The following is a 15,765-nucleotide window of genomic DNA, read 5'->3' as shown; positions in this document are numbered from 1 at the left end:
AAGACAAAACAGTACAATGACCAGATGGGTATTTTGGGAAAACGCCTCAATTCAATGAAAATCAGGAAGCGGTCAGAGTCAGCAAGTTTGAGAAATGACATTTTGTTGTGGTTTCACAGCGTGGGTGTGTCTTTGTGGCTCTAACAGCAGCTTGTAACACTGCGTAGACATTCAGTATAGTAGATTACAAATGTAAAAAGTTATTCAGAAATCTGTCTCTGCTTCTGTCACATTGCTCGTGTTTTCTAGTGAGCACAGACTGAGATTGCAACTTTGCAAGCAGTGACACTTTCACAGTCTCATTTTGATCTTGTGTTCATTTCCCAGGTTACAGGGAGGAGAGAAATCATATTTGCAGCATTTTATTGGCTATTTGATGCCAACAAGAAGGTCCAGAGCAGTGGAAAGAGGGTGGTTTTGATAATTCCCTGCAGACAAACATGCTGCTTATTGTTTCCAAAACATAAATGATACTTGGGTGGGCCACCATGGTTTATTTACAGCCACCCAAGTATATTTGTTGACCATTTTTTTCATCACATTTAAAAAAAAAAAAAAAAAAATCACTATCCATGCAGAAATGCACTATTCATTCGTGCAAAAATTTACTATTCCAGAGGCGGTGTTTCATGGTGGTAATTCAGCTTCTTACATCACCATTAGAACATTTTACCTGCAGCTATTGGCTGCTGATATCAACCTGTACTCCTGCACTTTAGACTGATGGTTGCTTTACATTATCTCATCAACAATAAGCCTCAATATGCACAACTCACAAGCTATGATTAAGGAATATCTATTGAGAATTTTCAAGAGGATAGTGATGATATTTGAGCATCTTTATAATGAGGCAGATGAATGACCACCCCTACTACCTCCTGTATGAACAGACTCATTCTGTGAGAAACACTATTGTATAAAGCTGCAAATGTGCATGCATTCCAGCTGTGCAGCTCTGACTAATTAGATCAGACTATGCAAAATTTTGTTGTCTTTTATGATGGTACCATGACAGACTGTTGGCTGATAGACTCATAATTCTGTAAAGTGCGGTTCTGACCAATCACATACTGTCTTTATGACTGTCTTTGCAACTGTGCACAGGTTCCAAGGTTGTTGGGGAGGGGTCAAGGAGTGTCCATCACAGAGGTTCAAGGCATCTTCATTAGTCTCTAAAAAGTTAAATTTGCTGTGCAGAAAGGAGCTTTGGTGTTCCAAATTGTTCCCAAACAATAACACTGATTCATAGTTCAAGACACAATCTGACAAAATGCATTAAAAACCATCATTAAAATTTTCAATCAAGCATTAGCATTGCTGATTAAATCCACTCTAAAATATTTCATATTCAATTAAAGTTAAAGTGCTGCAGCTGTAGGCTCATAAGTGTTCCTGTTGTGTTTTGCTGCATGGCTGTGTTGGATGCTAGCGCTCTTGTTCTCTGAGGAGAAGAAACTAACAAACAAAGGAACAATTCTGAAATCCTTCTGTGCACTAAAGAGAGAACAATATGGACTGTTTATACGTCAAATTGAAGAGAATGTGATAGCATGTCAGGAAAATAAGCCCAGTTAGCCTGGCTATGTCAGGTTTATTGTTTACAAAGAGAAGATCCCTGGAGGGAGGGAGGAAAAGATTGAACACAAGAATGTGTTTAGTGTTGTTGTTTGAGCAGCAAGGCACAGCGATTGATGTTTTAAATAACATTTTTGCCAATAAACTGTTTATTTGATCTCTTCTTTTGGTGTGAGGCTCCCAGAATGGGGTTAAATTTCACATTTGACTACAAAATCAGAACAGATATATGAGGTCACTTCTTCTTCTTTTCAGGGGCTGAGCACCGACCTCGGTGCAAGGACCCTATCGAAATGAGAGATTTTCCTTGTTTTAATTTTTCTGAACCTTTCTGGCTTGTTTTGGGGGCCTTAACATATGCATAAAATATCTGCCAGTGGAAATAGCCATCTGATAGGGCAAGTCCGTCACACAGGGGTAGGAGCTGAGTAAAAGCTACGTGCATGAAAATCTGTACACATATGTATCATGATTAGACAACAAAAAAAGTCTCTTTGGGCCATCCTCTGAAATGTACAGGAACCGCACTACAAACAGGAAAAGGTAAAATTTTGGCGTTTTTCACTAACGGACATATTGCAGATTTGAACAAACTACTCCGAGGGATTTTATCGGTTTTACTCCAGATTTTTGTTTGTTGTTTTTTTTTTCTTGCTTAAACTCGACAACCTGCAGATCTAAAGTTATAAAAAGCTTGAGTTTTCACCATGGGGGCATGGCCTCAATAGGTGCCCTCTTTTACCCTTCTTTTGGTACATATTTTAAAGCTAAATTTCCCCCAATAATGCCTTATAACTTGTGTTTATTTCAATCATCACCAAACTTCACAATGATAATCGTACATTAATCCTGAATATATCCTTGCATCAAAATCAGTTAAGATCATTTTAGGACATTTTGCCTTTATTTGACAGAATAGCTGAAGAGAGACAGAAATGGCCCAAACATGCACTGAGACTGGGAACTGATCCCATGACCAGTGTGTTGAGAACTATAGCCTCTGCTTATGGGTGCCTGCTACATCAGCGCCATCACTTTTTCTAAGTAAAAAACTTTTTCTCTGTATTCTAGATGCCAGCGTTAAAATTGATTCTACATAACAGATGAAAATCTGCCACCCAAATCCGTTCATACCACCATTTGTCGTTTTGCAGACGCCTGTCTGCAGGAATGATATCGTCAACACAGATGTTGAACTAATGCATCTCTGCATTCCTAGAATAAAGAATATCTTATTGATCAGCATCGCTGCTTGGGTGCCATTCAAGTCAGGTCAGAGTGTCAAACGGCTGCAGGAAAAATACTCACATGCCAATTGGTGGAATCGGGGTCAGCCTTGTGTGACATAATCAATGATGCATCCTGATGCATCATTGATTATGTCACACTACAATATCATTTCTGGTTGCTGATGTTCATATGTAGGTCTGACACTTAGTGATGGGCTCTGTCAGCACAATCAAGTCAAATTTGGCTGAATTCATGTAGTCTGATCTGAAGGCAGTTTGACAGTCACTGTCAGTGTGTGTGCTAATGTGTGATGAATTTTGTGATGGATGCAGTTTTTCCACCTTATAATCTGATAGGCCTAAAGTTCTCTTTTCAACCAGCTTTGAAAATTTCTTTGAAGGAGGATGTAGATAATTATTGAATCATTTCAGTGCAAAATGCTAACTAGGAAACTTCAGAATGCTCAGTCTGATCACACTGCATTATTTTGTACAGATTAACAGATATACTCTCCTGAAATGATGCTGTCTTGTTTTTTTTTACAGTGTTAGAGTTTTTACCCAATCAGCAGCAATGTGAATATACAATGTGGCTCTTAAAGAGGCAGTTTCCTTGCCTATGAAATGCATTGTGGTGTTTGAAATGGTCACATTTCTGCTTGAATAACCGTTTTTATGTGTGTGATTTTTTATAAGGTTTGCATGACAACAAGTTTCTCAGCAACCTGTTGCGTATTTTCTTTAAGTTTTGTGGCAGATACCAGATACATCCCATAATGCATCTGCATCTAGCAACTTTATCAGACCCTGCATGTCCACAAGTTGTAATTCACTGACTTCCTGCTAGCTGTTAAGTTTTAAATTTACTCTACTATGTCAAACAAGAAAAAGATCTACTCAGCACAAAACCCACTTTTAATAGCCTAGAAGTTTTTTTTTAACAATAAATGAAGCTCAGAATAATAATTATGCCTGCATATGTCGAGCAGCTGTGCGCTCTCATGCAAAGACGAGTAAACACAGTAGAGGCAACATGGTGCCTAATAATCCACTGGGACATATTAACATGAAATTTAATCATGAGCTCATAGTTAGCCAAAGAGTAGGACCATCTGTTTTTCTGCAGTAAACTTCATCTTTCTCTCTCCTCTGTTTTTCTGCAGGTATGACTACGTGGAGGTTTATAACGGCGGGGACGAGCAGTCGCCCATGTTGGGAAAGTTTTGTGGGAAGATCGCTCCATCTCCGATCATCTCCAGCGGCAGCCAGCTCCTCATCAAGTTTGTGTCCGACTATGAGACGCACGGGGCGGGGTTCTCCGTTCGCTATGAGGTCTTCAAGACAGGTATGGACTTTCTTTTTTTTATAAGACAACCATAACTTGCATGTTTTGATTGGACGGTAGATTCAGCTAAACAGAGCAGAAGCAGCGCTGCAGCTGTTCTGTTTGTTTTCTGCTGAATGTGACAAATCATCACTGTAATAGAAAACTGACAAGCTAACTTGAGTTGTGGCTTCAAGAGGTTACCACAAGTTTGTTTTGCAGATTTTGAATTGATGCTGTGCATCCCAGTGCTCCACATGTAGACAAATATCCAGCTACTTTTTAAAAAGTTTGTGTTTTTGGAGGCTTGGAAGTTTTTTAGGTCCTTAAGGGGATGACAACAAGTCAAAATAGTAGTAAGCCAAGTAAGATTTCATGAGATGGGGTTTAAAAAGCACATCAGAAAACTTTTTGGTCAGTTTTAGTTGATGTGTTTGGTAAGTTTCAGGTCAGATGTGTGATTAGGGACCGGACTGAACATGGATCACAAGGCTGAAGGTCCTTTGTTTGTATCAATCAGCCTTCTTACTGTGTCACTAACCACAAACTGTTGCTCTTTATTCTTTTTCCTCAGTCTTTTAGAGAATATGACCTCACAGGAGCATGGCATGCTGGCTGTATTATGATCTAAAAAGTGGAAACAGAGAGTTCATTTTGTCAGGTCAACCTTGAAAATTTATCACATCCAGCAAACATGTCGAATTATTCTGAAAGTAGTCCCTTGAGGTGCATGCAAAATGCAACTTATTCAACACCTAGTTTTTCTTCTTCTGGAGCTCGGAGGGAAAACTGATTTCTTTTACATTATGAGAGCCAGCCTACCTGACATTATGAAGCAGGTCAGATCAGTACCCAGAGACTGACAAATGTAACAGTAAAATCAGTCGTGAGCTTTTTTGTGTAGTGCTTTAGTTTGTTTTTTCTTTTGATCTGATATCAAAAGTTAGGACAGTGACAATGATTAACATAAACAGATAAATATAGAAAATGTGATGCAGACATGGAGCATTGTTTTGATATTTCAATCGGCTAAAATCAGGATGGAGGATGTATAAAAACAGGACTCATGAGTGTTCTATAGATTTTTGCCAGGTAATGATACATACAGCCTGAAATAAAGTCAGTCCCAGTTAAATAGGGACGTCCTGGTTAACTAGGGATGGTCTTGATTAAATCAGGACAGTCCTGGTTAAATAGGGATGGTCCTGGTTAAATAGGGACGTCTTTGTTAAATAGGGATGTCCTGCTTAAAAAGGTACAGTCCTGGTTAATTTGGTATGGTCTTAGTTAAATCAGGACAGTCCTGGTTAAATAGGGACGTCTTTGTTAAATAGGGATGTCCTGGTTAAATAGTGGTGGTCCTGGTTAAATTGGGATGTCTTTGGTTAATAGGGATGTCCTGGTTAAATAGGGACAGTCCCGGTTAACTAGGGGTGGTATTAGTCAAACCAGGACAGTCCTGGTTAAATAGGGATGGTCTTAGTTAAATCAGGATAGTCCTGGTTAAATAGGGGTGGGTGGTCTTAGTTAAATCGGGATAGTCCTGGTTAAGTAGGGATGGTCCTGGGTAAATAGGGACATCTTGGCTAAATAGGGATGGTCCTAGTTAAATAGGGACCATCATGGTTTTATAGGGAAAGTGTCATTTATACAGGGACAGTCCCAGTGTAAGAGATGATCCCGGTTAAATAGGGACAGTCCTGGTTTAATAAAGTTGGTCCCAGTAAAATAAAGACAGCCCAGGTTAAATAGGGACGTCTTGGTTAAATTTGGACAGTCACAGTTAAATTGGCATGGTCACAGTTAAAAAGAGTTTGTCCCGGTTAAATAGGGACAGTTCTGGTTTTATCGGGATGTCATGGGTCAATAGGGACTATCTTGGTTAAATAGGGACAGTCACATGTAAATAGGGATAGTCACAGTTAAATAGGGATGGTTCTAGTCAAACAGGGACAGTCCCAGTTAAAAAGGGACATTCCCAGTTAAATAGAGACAGTTCCAGTTGAATTGTGACATCTGGTCACCAGTGCACAAACAAACCGTAACTGTTGCTTCTGCAAGTTCAAGATAATGAATAGTTTCTTTGCAGGACAACAAGACTTAAAGTCTTATTTTTCTTGCTGCCTTTGTCTTTTAAATGAATCATATCTGTGTTTGTTAGTGATTGTTTTGTTTGACGGATGTCTACAAAGCAAAATGCTCTTAGCAGAGATAATAAAGACAACCTTGAACCTTAGAATTATGAGACTGGGACTTGTTTTTTAGTTAGACTGTACTGTATCTGGACACCAAAACCGAGATGCAAACTCAACAATGACCTCTGTGAACTGTTACACCTCTAGTAATGTATAACTAAAAGAGCATGCATGAATCAAACACAAGGATGCATTGATGCTGCCAAATGTGCCTGGTCTTTTAAGCTGGTTTTCACCAGCGTTTGCCTCAGTGAAGTAGGTTACAACAATGCAGCTTCCAGCCATGTTTTTTTTTTTCTTGCACTTAAGATCTCAATAATTTTCTCTTTTCAGGGAACAATGTTGAAGAAATGCCAGTAGACATGAGAGCTGCACTCAGACAATAGCTCCAAAAACAATCTGGGTCTTAGATTTCAACCATGGCAATTGTCTTCTTCCATATTTGATCAACCCAGAGACCAGAATCCTAAAATAACCTTTCAAAGAGTGACCAAAGGTTTCCCAAACAGCCTGATCTGAACCTGGTACACTGACCTCAAAGCTGCAAGTTCAATCAACTCAAAGACCCAGAATTCCTTTGGAGGTGCAGCGAGTCCCAGCTGGGGCAGGATGCTAGCAGGATAGACCTACATAAACAGGGCCTGTCAAGGAAAGGACCTCGCTCCTGTGTCCTACATTCATATTTGCTTTTCCCTCGTGGGTCTACTTGAGTTGCCGCCAAACAGCGGGTCTCCTGTGAGCAGTTCAGCTCCCCACCAATGGAGAGCGGAGATAAATCAGATAAAAATGGAACATGTGTATACGTGAGGTCCCTCCTTTTCTCCCTTTTTTTTTTTCCTTTGTTTGCACCCCCGGGAGCAATAACCATTCACAGAATCACAGGATCTAAGAATAACAATCCCCAGGTGGACCTGCGTTGATAAGTGCTGTGTTGTAACATGAAAAATGGAGAGTGGAGAGGGTTTTTTTGCTCTTAAATGAGGAGTAATTCGAGCAGGGTCAGAGCTCCTCAGGCTCTGCACTGCCATCTGTTCTTAAAGTACGGCCCCATGTCTGATACACCTTTCAAATCTAACTTTATCGACTGTAATATCAGGGTGCAAAGTGGAGCGCTGACTGATGAATGACAGGATGTTATTAGAAAGTCAGGGTAATAAATCTTTTAAAGTAGGTCAGAAGGCTGTCAGCTCAGAAGAAATGTCAGTCCTCAACATTTTCTTAGTGGGATTTCATGAAGATAGGCTTAAGCTGCTAAAAGGATATGATATTTAGGTATTTGGAGTACCTTCTGGGCCACAATATGTGAAATAAGCCAACCCAGTCCTTTGTTTATGGTCTGCCTATGTCTGAAAGCATCAAATCTGATCTTCCAATTAGAATCACGATTAACTCATTAATCTTAACAGCCCTTAAAATGATAGATAATTAGTTCAATGGAAAATCTTGCACTGGCTAATGTGATCTAAATTTAACTGTTTAGGTTAGCCACGTTCACTCTACTGAGATGCTGAAAACAGAGAGAGTAATCACAAATGCCTCTTTAGTGTTGTCTAATAAGCAAGGCTCACATTTTAATGAAACACTAAACAGAGGAATTCACATGGGAAGCCACATAGTCATCAAGGCTTTAGTATGCTTTAAGATAATCACCTGTATGGAGAGAAGCCCTTTCCAGTCCACTCTTCACAAGTTTCTCTGTTTTTAAAGCCTAAGTAGCCAAATTCTATTTAGCCACAGTTGAAATTCAATACAGTCGGATATGTTGTAATGGGGACGTATCTGCAAAAGGTCTTCAATACTGCAAAATCTGGATCTACCTCATAGTCTCCTCCCAGTTGCACATGACCAGGGGACTGTCAGAGAGAGGCTCCCTGGAGGCCCCCTTTATCAGACACCCGAACCACCTGAGCTGGCTCCTTTCTATGCTAAGGAGCAGTGGAGGTACTCTGCTTTGCTTTGGCTCAGCTTCATGTTCACCACAAGAGTCCAGCACAACCCTGAAATACTGATGACACTGTCCCAATCAGGCTGTCAGTCTCACACCATTCTGTCAAGAGCAGCATTTGAAATCAAAAGATTTAAATAGTATTTACCAGCAGTTGAGAAAAGCATGTCAACAGAGCCTAAATACTGTCTTTAATTTATCTTTCCTCTTTTGTTTGGGCAAGCTCATCAGCTGATCTTGTAATTTAACCCAGGGGTTCTCAACGTTGGGGTGGGGACCTCATTTGGGGTCGTGAGACACTGAGAGGGGGTCTTGCCAGATTTCAACCCGTTGTCATCACTTTTTTCTCACCAATTTTGCCAACTTAAATGTATTTTTGCCACTTTTAAAACCCTTTTTTGTCATTTTTAACCATTTCCACCACTTTTTTTCTGCCTGTTTTTGCCACTTCTAAACCAAATCTTGCTACTCTCTGCCTACTGTTAGCTCTGTAGACCCATTATTGCCACTATTAACCCCTTTTACCACTTTTTATGCCACAATGTAGTACGGCCATTTTTGCCAGTTTAGCCCATTTCTGCCTTTTTCTACCTTAGCTAACCCTTTTTTTTTTTTTTTGCCAGTTTATATCAATTTTTCATCTTATTTCCCCAAATTTTCACCTATTTTTGCTACTTTAACTCCACTTTCAGCCACTTTTTAAATCCCCTTTTACCACTTGATATGCCCATTTTTTCCACTTTAAGCCATTTTTGGTTATTTTTTGCCACTTTTATCCAATTTTTGGCACTTCCAACCCTATTTCTGCTACTTTGAAACTTCAATTTCACCACCTTTCTCATCATTTTTTGCATTTTAGCAATTTTTAAGAGAGCTACCTACACACAAATGAATTTGTTTCTGTGATAAGAGTGGTTATTATTCAGGTTAAATGTAAAATATCACAGCTTAACTTACGAGGACCATGATTTTGCTGGCCCCCAGTTTGGCTGGGCCTCCCTCCCCACCCAATGGGTGGCCTTGTCTCCACATGACTACCCTTGAATGTACCTTCAGGTACAGTGGGGGTCCCGGTCACTGGCACCTTTATTTTGGGGGTCAGCTCCAGCTACAGCCACATAAGTGACCTCCTGGTGAGATCATGTGACCTTCTGCAAGACAATCTATTTTATTAAAGAATTTCAAATCAGCTCTAAGCTGATCGGTCTTCCTTGTGTAGATGCAGTTAGAAGATGAATGAAATGCATTATTTGATTACTTAGCAGGTTGTACTTGAGGTACACGTGGCTCTGCTTGTCACTGCTACTGTCTCTCCTCATGTTTGTTGGAGAAACACAGCAACTGTTTTCCTGTTGTTACTCATCCCTAAATTTAAAGCACGTCTGGCTGCTGTTTCCTCTTTACCAGCTACCGGCTACACAACAGACACAGCCAAGAGATATTTATCTGTGCTTAAATGACTGACCTTCTTTGAATGTTTACACAGGTTTTATTTTTCAGTTTTGTGTTCGTGTCGTGTGTGCACATGCATACAACTGTCTTCATAGTTTATTCATAGTGTTTATATCCTCCGCTGCACACTCACATGCACGCAGCCACATGCTGACAGGTGCATGGGACCCCAGGCTCATTAAGCTAATGGGCTGTTTGTCCTTGGTGGTACCAGAGGTGACCTGCAGATGAGATGGATGCTCTGGCGTAGACGAGGGGCGTCGAAACTGGGCCAGTGTGTGTGTGAGTCGGCCTAAATATGGGTCCTCTACCCTCTAACAAGTTTAAAACAGCACTTGTACTCACTCAGGTAATCCCCTGCCATGTTTCCTCACCACATTTAAAATCCATTACAGTCAGGGCTGCAGATTGAAGCTGCTGCTAAATGGAGCTGCTGTTCTGTTACCAACAGGCTGTTCACTCTATTGAGACTCTCTGCTTTGTCTCTGTGGTACTATTTATCTCTCTCTCTCTTACTGTTTCGCCTCAGTCCCACAACATTTGATTAGATTTAGACATGGATTAGAGTTGTCAAACCTTTTTATGTGAACTTAATGTGGGTCCACACTCATAGCAAAGAATGATACTCATAAAATGAAAGTTAGAAATGAGCATAGTAGGGTTTAATACCATGTCATGTTAAGCTGTATGGCATGGCATAACATGCATGGCTTTGTGTGGTACCCATTTCTGTCTGGTATTCCATGATCTTTCCTGCTGTCTTCACCTCAGCCTGTCCTTCTCCTCCATGTCTGTCATTATGATGAAAAAACCACTAAAAGCAGAAACCATCGCTCAGATGACAAGCTCCGTTTGGAGATAAAGATAGGCACTGGCAGCGGCGGTATATCTCTGTCTAATGAGCGTCGGCCTGTAAAGCTATGGCACATCCGCCTCTCATAACCATAAAAACCAGAACCGTGACTCCACCCTCTGCTGACCACAGGATACATATCAGATATAAATGATAGCCGAGCGAGTCCTCTTCAGCCTCCTGGAACTATATTTGCACAAACTCCCCTGGTTTTATTGCAGGTTTACAAACCAGAAACACATGTCTGAGCGGTTTGGCTGATTGAAGAGTTGTTGATAAAAAAATCAAAGATGGATGGACGGGCTGGTGATGAGCCAATGAGAGACCAGAGCAATGTGCCATGGTGCTTGAGAATGTACAGCTTATGTTGAAGGCAGTGAACGCAACATATAAGAAGCAATGCTCCTAAATGTGCAAACAGTCTGTCACAAATGACCCAAGAAGGTGTTTAGGATCTTTATTGAGTGCAAATGTGTCTTTTTGAGATATTTCATGAGATGAAGTGTTGTATCCACCTCCAGAGAGGTAGTCGTTTAGCTTTATTTGCAACTTTTTCACTAAAAAACACCGCACTAGTCAGAAACATAATGAAATGGTATAGAAATGGAGGGATGAAGAGATAAAGATTAGGGTCATGGGATGGAGGGTATAGGTTAGGGTCGTGGGATGGAGGGTGGAGGTTAGGGTTTTGTGATGGAGGGTGAAGGTTAGTGTCATGGGATGAGGGTATAGGTTAGGGTCGTGGGATGGAGGGTGAAGGTTAGGGTCATGGGATGGAAGGATGACGTTAGGGTTGTGGGATTGAAGGATAAAGGTCAGGCTCGTGGGCTGGAGGGATGAAGGTTAGGTTGGTTAGGGTCGTGGAAGGGAGAGGTAAAGGTTTGGATGTGGGATAGAGGGATGAAGGTTAGGGCCGTGGGATGGACGGATAAAGGTTAGGGTCGTGGGATGGAGGAAAAGAGGGTAGGATGGTAGGATGGATTGTTGAAGGTTAGCGTCATCAGATGGAGGGATGAAGGTTAGGGTGGTTTGGGTCGTGAAATGGAGGGATAAAGGTTAGGGTCCTGGGATGGAGGGATAAAGGTTAGGGTCCTGGGATGGAGGGATAAAGGTTAGGGTCATGGGATGGAGGGATGAAGGTTAGGATAGTTGGATGGAGGGATGAAGGGTAGGGTCGTGGGATGAAGGTGGTCATTATTTTGAGGTTCATCTACACCTAGGGAAGTTATTCTGAAGTGAGAAAAAAACAGACAAAAAACTCAAAAAGCTAGGGTAAACTATTGCTGTGCTTCTATATCTGATAGGACGACTTTGACTACCCTTAAGCCTGACCTGGCATTCAAGTCGCAGGCCTTGTCAGACTAGACCTGTGCTCTGGCAGAGGACCTAACCTCTACTGCCGTCTCATTTCTCTGCTAGTATTTGGATTTAAAGGTGCTCTTTATGTCTTAATAACATCACTTTCTTAAAAGTCATCTGCTGATGCTCTCAAACTATGAGCTACAGTGGCCCATGAGGTTCAGGTGTCATGTAAGCAACAGACAGCATTTTCAGGTGCTAAGTTTTTGTCCCTTAAATCTGTTAATCTCTGACCTTGATGAACGTACGACCGCTAAGACAGCTCATGAACAGATTCATCAAACCCATCTGCACTTTTCACATACACACTAACAGAATGGCTAGTGTGTGCCAGCTGAGCAGGATCGAAGCCTGCCTCGTCTCCTCCGCATCATTTATCATGTCGCCCTTTTAATGACACCACCTGTGTCAACACCGAGGCTTCCACTGCAGAGAGAGTGTTTGTGTGTGCATTCATGTTAACAGGCATGCTCAGATAACGCACAGGTCACATCTGGCCTGGCAACATCAGAGCCCCGCCCCTTACACACAAACATCCCCCCCCCCCCCCGAACTGTGCCCTCAAGGGATTGTTGACCCTGATCCCCGCCTCGTGTCGTCTTGGTCCCGCAGAGATCAGTCACTGTCTCGTAAACTCGCTCATGTCACTTTTTGACAGCAGAGGTGTGAGCTGCCAGCCGCCGTCTGACTGATGCGAGTCGACGCAGAGATTTTTCACCAGCAGTATCGACAGAGTGTGTTTTAGTGTGTGTGACTGTGGAGAAACAGCTTGTGTACAAGAAGCGACAGTGACATAACAGCTGCTGTCTACACCCACCGCTCTGTTTGAACTTTTATCAGGAGACATATCTGCGACGTCCTGCTCCTTCTTAGTGAACTTTTTGTTGGTTTCATAGATTTTATTTCACTGTCCTTTGTCATCCTTCTAGCTCCCTCCAGCCATCACCCTGCTGAACTCTCATCTGTAACTTCAGTAACTTCACAGGCAGTCTTGCATAATTTTCTCTGCTCCTTTGTAGCATCATTAGCAGAGTCCCCGGGAGCCAACACAGTCTCAGCAGTAAACTCTTATCACAACAAGCTGTGAGGCAACCTTGGCACATAGACGCTTCGACAACTGAATTCTAGGAACAGCAAACATGCAGTCTCGCAAATATAAAAACCAATCAATCATCTTACCTTGGTTTTGCACGCTTAATATTCATTTGGTACATTTAAAGTCGAAGTTTTTGCACATACAGGGCATTGCAGTCAAGTTAGCAAAATACATTTGCAGCTTTAGGTCAAACTTGTACAATAAAACGATCTTTGTGGGGTGAATATTGAATCAAGCAACGTCCTGCTTGACTCAAAATGTAAATTTTAACCAGAAACATTTACTTTTTTTAATGAGTTTTAGAAGTGCAGTAGTAACTCTGTGATAAATCAACAGTTCGGTTAGGTATCGGCATAAAGAAAATTGGAAAGCTCACAAGCTACTTAGCTATTTCACATGAAAAATAATGTGGGTCAAAGAGATTTGCTAAACTGTAAATGGTGTACAGTTTTCAGCTATGTCAGCTACGTAGCTTGTGTAGCTAACATAGCTAAGGCTAAATCTGATGACGTTATATTAGCTACATAAGCTATGTAGCTGACATTGCTGAGAACTGTACACTGTTTACAGTTTAGCAAATCTCTTTGACCCACATTGTTTTCATGTAAAGTAGCTAAGTAGCTTGTGTAGCTTCTTTAGCATATGTTTCATTTGCTAAAGGTGCCTTAGCTACATAAGCTATGTTGCAACATTAAATACGTAACTAATGTAGCAGTGACAGCATTAACTATGTTTGCTAAAGCTTATATTGCTAAAGCTAATACAGTTACATGTGGTAATGTTAATTATTAGCTAGCTTAGCTATGTTAGCTTTAGCAAAAGCAAACAATGCTCAAACAAGCTACTGTTTGATTAACTACTTTTTAAACATGTCTATACATAATTTTACCCCAAATTAAACCTGTGGCCTTTTCATCTGTCAAATTTATGAAATGTCGCATAGTCTGTAATGTTTGCAATGTGGGGGTTATTTCATGATTGTTACTGCCAGACTTTGTTTATGAACAAATTTGGATTAAAAAAGATAAACTAAGCTAAAGCAGGACATATGTAGCATCTGCAAATGATGTTACTTCCATACTGACAGGGGCGTCATGTCACAGTAATGGTCTGTGAGATGGGGAATCTGATTGACTTCTGAAGTAAAACAAGGGAATAAAAAGAATACTATAGATCTCCAAACACGACTTTGCTAACCAAGCTGCAATATTTGCCAAGCTTTTAGTGAGAATCCACTTGACCAAAATTAATATTGTGATGTTGTAAAAATGTTAGAAAATCTACAGCTCCATCCACTTCACAAATTAGAGTCTGTCCTCATTCAACCCAGAGTTTGAGATAAATTAACACAGCAGCCTGATTCATAATCTTTCATAGCAACATCACACTACTCCACTACAATGGTGAGATGAATCTGAAACAGGGAGACATGTAAACACAACACAGCTGAGCCTTTTATCACTAATAAGGTGCTACGTGCAAATGCATGAATGAGAGTGTGAGAAATGAAACATCATCTGAGGGTGTTAAAAAACAGCAGATGATGTTTGTGTGGGGTTTTCTTTTGTGTGAGTGAAGAAATAAAACTTAATTTATGAGTTTCTACTTTCTTCGCATGAATGCTTTGTTTTCTATTGAAATAATGAAACATGTAACAAAACTAAGAAAGTCTGTCTAATTTCTAGTCAAAAATATCATTTCTGTCTATTTACTTGACAGAAAAAGCACAGTGGCAGGTCAAGACGAAGTACCAGTATACCTTTGTACTAACAGAAGAGTTAACTTAGTTGAGCAAAGTTTAAAGGAAATTTCTCCATGTGTTCTTGAGATATTGTGTTTATTAGTAAGGGCTAAACATGTGGACCTGTTAGAGCTTAAATAGGACATACATTTCAGCCACCTTCTACTGTCCCGTCCCAACCTACTGAGTAAACAACATGAAGTTAGTTTACAGAACGTAGCGAAGGTTAGCAGTGCTAGCAACACCAGACTTCAGTCCTCCTGCATGTTAGTGTTCACTCGTATTTGCAGAATTTCACTCATTACTTAATCATAATGTTAAACTACACCGTTTCTTTAAGATGCTATCGGTGCTATAAGGTCATCATCGTTTACATCTTGTCAAAGCGCTAATGCCTGCTTGGCAGTAGCTGTTAAACAGAGTTTGCAGTTTAGACGGAGGATTTGACTGGGATTGGAGGCCTGAAATGACAGAAAACATTTCTAAAATGGGCTAACTGAATGGTCATGCAGGTACTGACAACTGAGCGTGACTATTTAGCCAGCTCATCATGTGCACCCCTACTTTTTAACAGCTTTTCTCCCCCATTATGTAAAAAATTTACATTCAAATTAAACAGTGATGCAATGTTTAGTAGGGTTGTCACCTATTTCATCACAGTACAATACAATGTTGATATTTTGGACAGCGATATATGATCTGAAATAGGATCCTACTATTGATATCAGATATTTTTTTGCATAAATTTCACACAATTACTGAAAGGTTTCTGTAGCCCAGTCAATTAAAAAAAAATATTTTTAAACAAAAAGAGCAAAGATCTTTTGTTTTTTTTACCGTACCGGACCATTTCTTTACATTTGTTTCTTGTCATTCAAAATTTAGCGCCCCTGATTATCTTCATATTGGGATTATAATGTGTCATTTGTATTTAAACATGTTGATTTTAACACTGCAAACATTTTCAGCACCTAACATTTTTATTTCCTTTCATGC

General features: G+C 40.4%; 1 protein-coding gene across 2 annotated transcripts in view; it reads left to right on the top strand.

Moving 5' to 3' along the window:
* The window catches only part of LOC121519770 (neuropilin-1a-like), a 157,309-nt gene that overhangs the window by 51,973 nt on the left and 89,571 nt on the right, over positions 1 to 15,765 (top strand). For both annotated transcript variants that reach the window (XM_041802656.1, XM_041802657.1), the window contains one exon: positions 3,968 to 4,149. In XM_041802656.1, coding sequence (XP_041658590.1) covers positions 3,968 to 4,149 — 182 coding nt within the window. The remainder of the gene's footprint in view (positions 1 to 3,967; positions 4,150 to 15,765) is intronic.

Source organism: Cheilinus undulatus, linkage group 13 (genome assembly GCF_018320785.1).
Source record: "Cheilinus undulatus linkage group 13, ASM1832078v1, whole genome shotgun sequence".
Lineage (NCBI taxonomy): Eukaryota > Metazoa > Chordata > Actinopteri > Labriformes > Labridae > Cheilinus > Cheilinus undulatus.
Note: the sequence above shows the minus strand (reverse complement) of the source record. Positions and strands in the feature narration are given on the sequence as shown.